Here is a 7,992-nt window from a genome sequence, read left to right as displayed (position 1 = left end):
AACACTTTGAGGGCCTTATAGTAAATAAACTTGGAAGAAATCAGTAAGTAAATACAGACTTAACGGCTTGGAGGACACATCAACTCACTTCAGTCCCATTTACAGACTTGCAAAAATCTGAGTTGCTCTTCATTTTCATTTAGTATTTAGTAGTGGATATCCGTTTTATGGCCGGTAATTATTATCAAGGAGACTCTGCAGTTAACGGCCCGTTTATTATTGGGTGTAAGCTGTAAAAGTCATCAGTCCACTTGGAGATTCTAGCAGTTTCCCCACAAATTTTATTATGATTGTGGTGAATCTGTTACGGCCCCCTGTCCAGAAACATGTCTGTAGAAATCCCTTTGACATCATATGTTCACAGAGGATGTTCTCATCGTTTCCATTTATCCACCCTCCCCCACCCTAAAACCGCATCCATTCGCGCATGCGCCCTCTCGCAGGACCGCTGCAACGGCTGGTGCACGGGCAGACAGGGTTCGTTTGATAAAAACTCGGGGGGAGGACGGAGGCAGAAAATTCTAGCAATCGTCACCCGCTTCAAACGGAAATGTTCGTAAACGACTAGAGTGGAGGTTACAGCGATAAATCTGCCCCTGTCTGTTTTCTTTTTAATTTTTTTCTTGGAGCGGATGCCATTTATGCCGTAGTGCCCACCAGCATCGTGTTGTCGGTCCGAAGACGATCCAATCTCTCCTATGTTAAGACGGTGGCGCACAGTTGGTGGGGGATTAGCAGTGGTCCATAAGCAACTGATGAAAATGGTCATTTTTGAGAAATGGTTGGTTTCTGATGACATCATGCAGTTAGTATTTGTGGGCGGGCTCTGAGCTGCGAGGGGAGAGGGGCGCAACCGGAGAGCAGCTACTATCAGGCGCCATTAGGTAACAAAGTCAAATTAAGTTTTAAGTGTGTGTGGTGTAAAGAAACACCCAAATTAACACTTAAAAGCGATGACATTTCTGTGTACATTGCGTGGAAAAGGACTACCAACAACAAGCGATAAACAAGCTTCCTTCCCTGAAATGAAGTCTGTTATCGTTGTCGTTTGAGAACAAGATGGCGTCGATGACTTTTTTTTTTCTGTTTGGGCTCAGTTCGAGCACTTCTGGGCGGCGGCGCCGTGCGCGTTCTCGCCAGTGTGATATTATTTCCTGTTTTCGTATCCTGCAAAGTTCAAGTTATGGTTTAATTTACAGGTCAGCAAACCAAGGGGTGCACATATACATTGTTTTGTGACTAATGGACAAAAAGTTGATTTTTTTTCTCGCCACGGAAATATAACGTGTGAACCTCAGTTTGAAGTCAGTCCATCATTGTCAGTGCTAGTGATGTTTAGTTACACAAGCACTTCATTTGCCTCTGTTTGCACACCAACAAACACTTCAACTTTAACAAAAGTGGATACGTTTAATTTGTAACATAAAAACATTCAGCGACACCACCCGGACTACATCTGTTTAGCTTTTGACCCCATCTAGTGGCACAGCCAGGGGACTTCATCTAGCTTTCTATAAAGTGGAAATTGGGTTTTTGGGTATAGTCTTATGTATTTCAGTTTTAATGTAGAACAGTAGTTTGACACAATGATAATATGAGTAGCCTACCTTTTGCATCACTGTCATGTATTAGTTACATTTTTTTTTAGCTAAGTCATATATTTACATAAAGACAAAGGTAAATAATATAAATAAATTCCATTGTCTAAGACTGCAAAATCATATTGTGAAAAAAACCCTCATTGCTTCACTTCACATCAGAGCCTGTGGGATATTATCCCTACAAGTTGGATTTTAAAAAAGGAAGTACTTATAATTTAATCCCTGATCCACAATATAATAAGAAGCATCTGGATTTCAAAAAGATGAAACCTCATCTATTCAAAGGCATTTTCTGTAAGCCTGTGACCATATCAGATTAACCAAAAAAAGAAAAGAAAGAATAACAACAGCGTTATTGTTGCAATGTTCAGAGAAACTGACAAAAGAGTTGTGGTGAGGCCAATGATTACATTAGTCTTTGTTGAGTGTTTATTGCATCTTTTTATTTGGTTAATTAACTCGAAATGGAAGTTCACGGAGGTGGAGAGTGAATCTTTAACCCTGATTATACAACAGTGTGCAAGCATGGCAGATGGATGGCCTTCCCTGAGCCTGGTTCTAACAGGTTTTTCTTCTTGGTAAAAAGGAGGGTTTTTTTCCTACTGTCGCCAAGTGCTTGCACATATTCATCATTGGATTGCTGGGGCTTTTTTTTTTTTATATTGTAGGGTCTCTACCCAACAATATAAAGCATTTTGAGGTGACTGTTGTTGTGAATTTGTACTAAAGTAACTAAAAGTAATTGAATATCAAACTGAAAGATAATGATTGGTATGTGATTATCGTATCATTACTCATTTACTCGAGTTAGCTGCAGTGTGCCGAGGTGGCTCAAACCATATAAAGTGAGACCAGTTCTTTGTTTTTTGTTTCTCATTATCTGACAATAAACAAAACAAAAAAACTTATGTTTCTTATGTGTTATTGTGATATAAATCTGAGAAAATTTCAGAATAATTCTTGCACTTTTTAGTGTTATGATTTTCTCCTAAATGTATCATTTCAGCCTCATAAATTATATGGGTCATTGATTTATTTAACTATTAAATTAAATCTAAAATGGCCCTAATAGACCAGTGTACTCATGACCTAAATTAAATGGGGTTTATTCAGTACCAGGCATTATTTTCTAATTGGGTGCTAACAATGGAATTAGTGTCACTGCTGTTAGGCAAATACAATCTAGAGAGTAAACTGGGCTAAATACAATATCAGTTTTTCTTATTATTAATCATGTCCAAACCATCTCAGTCTTGTGATCCTCAGCTTCCCTCTGAAGTACTCATTTCTAATCCTCCCAACAAAATGTTCACGTTTTCAGCTCTGCCACCTCCAGCTCCACCTCCTGTCTTTTTGTTAGTACCACTGTTCCCAAACCATACACCATATCAGGCTACTATCTTGTAAACGTTCCCTTTATACTGTTGCTGCTATCCTTTTGTCACAAATCACCACTGACACTTGCCTGCACCCTCTTCACCCTGCCTGTGCCCTCTTTTTCACCTCTCTTGTGCACAGGTATTTAAATTCGTCCACCTTCACTACGTCTAGTGCCTCTTCACTGTCATTCAAACGCTAAAAAATACATTGTAATTAGATTAAAATGTAAAGCTTTACATACTACTACAACGCAAATAAAATCTGAGGATGTCACAGCCCAGCAGGGTAAAATTTCATTTTGCCTTGTCAACAAAAGGGGGCGCTCTGAAATATAACACCCCTAACTTTCTGTCCAATCAGACCTGGCGTTGTTTGGAGGTTGCTTGTTGACAAGAGGAGAAGGTGACTTCTCAGCCAGCGGAGTAGCACCTAATCTAGATCTTTACAGAGTCTAAGAAAGGCTGGATTTTTGAGACAAAAGCAGCCATGTCTTCATTTGGGAGGGCATTGGGAGTCCTTCGGACCGGAGCGCGACTGCTACGACGCGAACCCGCGAGAATAACAAGCAGAAAGTAAGCCTTTAGCACGCTAGCTACTCTGTTAGCTTCAGCGGTTAGTAGCTAGCACGTCGATATATTCAAACAAGCGAAGTCTGAAACACGGCAAAGTAGTTAGGTTGCTTTCTGCATTATTTAACTTGAGTTAATGTGTGCCTTTTTTTTTTTTAAACACTATCTGTTTGTCAGGGCGAGTGGCGGACCGCACATTGAGCCACAGTACAGACAATACCCGCAGCTGACGAAGAAGCAGAAGTTTGAGTCGGAGCTTATCAGTGGTGTCATGTGGTTCTGGATCCTTTGGCACTGCTGGCATGACCCTGATGCGGTTCTGGTGAGTAGATACAGTGTAAACAGTAATGTGAAAATGAAGGATGGCTGTAGTCCAGAATAACACTGCAAAACCAGGTCAAATCAGGCAGAATCACAGTACTGTTAAAAAGCAATTGTTACTCCTAGCAAAAAGCTTTAAAGTAACACAAGAACAGCTGAGAAACAAACTGATGGAAAGGGTTATAAAGCCATTTATAGAAAAGAAACGCATCTTGATCATCCCCAAGGTTTTTTGGGGGAAAAAATTTATTTGAACTGAAGCGCGAAAAGCTAAAGTTTGAGAAATTTTGAGCCTTGTTACGTGTGGCATAAAACTGACCTCTACCAGAAAATCCTGAAGGAGAATGCCCTGTCATCATTTCATGCCCTGAAGCCCAAGAATACTTGGGTTATGCAGCAAGATAATTATCCAAGACACACCTGCAGGTCCACCTCTGAAGGGCTTTCACAGTGATTTAAAAAGCTCAAGGGTGCCGCAATCATTAGGTTTAGATGGGCATTACTGGATGAAGTTTTTCTCTCGCTTAAGGAATGAAATAATTTTAAAACTACAACTTGTATGTACTCTGGTTATTTTTGTGTAATAAAATTTTATTTAAACGGAAACATCTTAGTTTGGCAAATATGCAAAAAATTAGAAATCGGAAGGGGGCAAATACATTTTCACAACACTGTATGCCTACCTATTCGTGCAGTAATTAAATTAGCCCACTGGTTCTTGAACTTCTTATCAGTCACTAACAATAAAAAGCAATCAAAGTTGAATTTTAGTTAAGACAGTTACAACAGTAGCATTCAAACATTCAAAACTCAAAATTCATTCATCCTAGTTTGACGTCACTTTTTTCACCTCAATCAAACTGCCCCATCCACAGTGTTTCCTTAGACACCACAGTCTAGTGTGCATAGAGGTGATGCAGATACAGGTTTTTGTTATCACATTAATGATAACCTGCTTCAGAGTAGGTTACGTTAGAGAGAAGACATAAACAGGAGTGAAAACACCACCTACTGACAAATTAATTCTGGAAAATGGCATCACCAACGTTTGAAGATCTTATGGACTTAAGAACCCACGGCTAGAGCTCAAAGTTCATTTCAGTCTAGTTATCTATGTAGACCAACAGTTCTGAACAGCAGCTGCCTCAAGGCGCATCAGGAGTGTCTGAAGGCTTTCTTTCTCTGAGCACAAGGAAGAAATTTGTGCATATTCAAGGTATGAAACTTGATCCGTTTAAACCTTGTAGTACTCGCAGATCTCCTGACCATGAGGGTGCGAATATAGGTGCACCAGTACATCGACAGCTTTGCTTTGATGCTCGGCTCACTCCACTGTGAAGGTCTGGTGCAGCACATAGATTACTGCTGATGCTGCACCCTCCCATCACTTATGAGTAAGATCCCAAGATACTTGAATCCCTCACAGCTTGGAGCAACTTCCCTCCCTCAACCGAGAGGGAGCAGCCCAACCCTCAGTTTCCCAGGAGAGAGCCATAGCCACACTCGGAGGTGCTGACTCTCATCAGGGGCTCACTATCATGTAAAGTCATGTGATCTGGGTAATGAGAAAATCACTAGTATGAGCGGCTGAAATGAATTTCCCCATAGGCTGTTTTTATGCTCACCGCAGGAAGATTTTATAGTTAAATAAACCTAAACTAAATATAAAAACCATTCTAGTGAACCCTTTTACCCCTAACCCATCACTGCAGACAGGTTTTTGCAACATTTATGAACGGTTTGCGCTATGGTTTCTGAAAGCAGTGGTTCTGTGCTTTTCAGTGATATTGGGGTCATTACAGTAATCCCAAGCATCGTGCCACAAGATGAAGGTTTAGAGAGAGTTTGATGGAGTTATGCAGAAAACTGGCATTTTGTCAATATTTTAGTGGCAGTATTGTCTGAGTGGCAACACCTATCATTCAAGAGAACGCTGAATGTGTGACGTTGGAGTGGTGGTGTTTGAAGTGAACCATGAGGAGGGTATACTGGTCCTTTTAGGATGGCAGGCGTCAGCCTTATAGATACTTTAAGATGCTCAAAGTTTTATTATTTGAAGAACACTGAATATTTCCTTTGATAAACAGCCTACAGATCAGTTTCCTAATCTGTGTTCTGTTAATTGCAATACTTGTAGTGTGAAAGGCAGGAGATTGGCACCAAACAAAAAAAAAAAAAAAAGGAGAAGCACCTTCATGACACCGAAAACTCAGACATTAAGCTCAACGTAGCTCTTTAAGCTATTAATCTCGCTTTGTAGTCCATCCCCGTAGGGAGATGATGTAATGGTGTGGAGGAGGCACGCTAAACTTTAACTCCAGTTACTCTTTCCATCCCACTTCTAACCAGTGAAAGTCCAGGAGAATCCAGTTGAGGAGAGTTTGGATGAGGTAGTACAGGAGCATGAAAGTACAGCTGATAATCTGCAGTAGTTATGTGGTAGAATTATGTCGAACCACAGCTGTGTCAGTATGGCATTCCTAATAAAGAGTTTGCTGTGCACAGACTTGCCAGGAACAGGATTTTATTGATATAAATTGATTGAGTTAATTGATTAAGATTCATCCCTCCTCTGCAGGGTCACTTCCCTTGGCCGGATGCTTCTGAATGGACAGATGAGGAGCTTGGTATCCCTCCAGATGACGAGGAATGAGGTGATTTATACAGTTTCCAGGCAAATGCCCAACAGGACAGCAGAGTTAACTTTCACAACATGCTGTCCAAATGTAAAGTAGATGACCAGTTCACGGTGTAAAAGTCACAACAGATGACTGGAATCTGCCATAATAGTTTCAGCCCTTTAAACTAAAAGTAGAGGTTTTGGCAAGTTGTGTTTTTGTTTGTTTGTTTTTAAACAAGCCTTTCTGAAATATAATGTCCTTCTACTTTATTTGAAATCTATGAAGTAAAAAGTACGTTTTAGTTGATCCACGGGCTTCTCCAGATTCACCAAAAGATTGAAAAGAGATCACTTTTAGCTTTATTGGTCCGCTAACCTCGCTTTGCACACATTCAGCTCCCTGCATGGCTTCAGTTCAGTGCCTAAGGTGAGAGGGCATTTCCTTTTTCTTTTCTTTTTGTCTTTTTTTTTTTTGAGGATTTGCAGACTTGTCTGAAAGGTTGACTCTTCAAATCGAAGGATTCTGTTTTTGTCATGTAACATCTGCCTACACATGCAGGCACTTAGCACTTTGAGGATGTTTGAAAGGTGGTGGCATCTCTTATCTGATATAGTTAAACATTTATGTATTTAGCTGTAAAGTTTTAACTAAGTCTGTAAAAGTGAGAGTGGTGCACAGTAATTTTTTTCATGATAAGAGAAGCAGTCAGATTTGTGAAGCGCTCTGGGTAACTTGGGGATATTTTCCACACTTCTTTCTGGAAATGCTTTTTAGGTGAGCGCTGCATGGGTGGAGCAGCCAGACTTCTCCCGGAAGTTGAGGGCTACAGTGCAGCTGTGAAAACCTCCAGTTTCACATGATTACTTAAATGCTGTAACCTCAGAAGCAGCTGTACTTCAGTCTGAACCCTGCAGAGGGCAGTGTTGTAAAGGTTTACCTTAAACCTTTTGCACACCTGGTTCAACTGAGGTTACACTCACAAAGTTAGTTACAAGGACAGGTGTATACGGTGTATTTTTGTGTCTTTTGATTGTCAAGCACTATATAAACTTAAATATTAACCTTTAAGTGACACGTTTGGCCACTTAAAAGAATTATCCCAGGTGCACCAGGCCAATGTAGTGTAATACATGTAATTAATCTCACAGGTTATCATGGTCAGTGTGAGGGGTGCTGATGGTAGTAACGGTAGTGACATGGTGCCTGCAGGCATCGTCAGCACATTATGTTCAAGCAGGGCAACTTCATGAAGGGCGTAAGCTGTTTATAGACAAAATGGTTTTATTCATGTAAACCATTATTCTACTTATAATGTAGTAATAATATTGTTTATTTGAAAAGGTACCGCTTCACTTTGGTGTACCTAATAAAGTGCCCGTTTCTTCTTTGCAGGTTACCACAGAGGATTTGGTTTGCCGGGCGAGTCTTTGGGCTGTTCTGAAAGTCATTGTTGTACATAGACTTAATAAACTTATCTTTAAATTAAAACAAGACCAGCAT

The 7,992-nt window shown here is 40.3% G+C and overlaps 1 protein-coding gene across 2 annotated transcripts; it reads left to right on the top strand.

The window, feature by feature from the left end:
- Window positions 1-584: 584 nt before the first annotated feature.
- ndufb2 (NADH:ubiquinone oxidoreductase subunit B2) lies at window positions 585-7,983 on the top strand. 2 transcript variants are annotated; one of them, XM_076876036.1, is made up of 4 exons: window positions 585-781; window positions 3,728-3,872; window positions 6,450-6,525; window positions 7,885-7,983. In XM_076876036.1, the coding sequence occupies exons 1-3, from the start codon at window positions 699-701 to the stop codon at window positions 6,522-6,524; spliced, it is 303 nt and encodes a 100-aa protein (XP_076732151.1). In that variant the 5' UTR covers window positions 585-698; the 3' UTR covers window position 6,525; window positions 7,885-7,983. The 2 variants fall into 2 exon arrangements, with proteins under 2 accessions (XP_076732151.1, XP_004548431.1); XM_004548374.3 differs by lacking the exon at window positions 585-781 and adding an exon at window positions 3,342-3,553.
- Window positions 7,984-7,992: the final 9 nt, after the last annotated feature.

Source organism: Maylandia zebra, linkage group LG17 (assembly GCF_041146795.1).
Source record: "Maylandia zebra isolate NMK-2024a linkage group LG17, Mzebra_GT3a, whole genome shotgun sequence".
Lineage (NCBI taxonomy): Eukaryota > Metazoa > Chordata > Actinopteri > Cichliformes > Cichlidae > Maylandia > Maylandia zebra.
This window is presented reverse-complemented; position numbering and strand designations above follow the sequence as displayed.

What these genes read in the sequence shown, in the direction of transcription:
- ndufb2 (XM_004548374.3), top strand. Translation starts at nt 3,468, where the DNA reads ATGTCTTCATTTGGGAGGGCATTGGGAGTCCTTCGGACCGGAGCGCGA. An exon ending in GCGAGAATAACAAGCAGAAA is followed by an intron (nt 3,554 to 3,727) that starts GTAAGCCTTTAG and finishes TCTGTTTGTCAG; the next exon opens with GGCGAGTGGCGGACCGCACA. An exon ending in ATGACCCTGATGCGGTTCTG is followed by an intron (nt 3,873 to 6,449) that starts GTGAGTAGATAC and finishes CCTCCTCTGCAG; the next exon opens with GGTCACTTCCCTTGGCCGGA.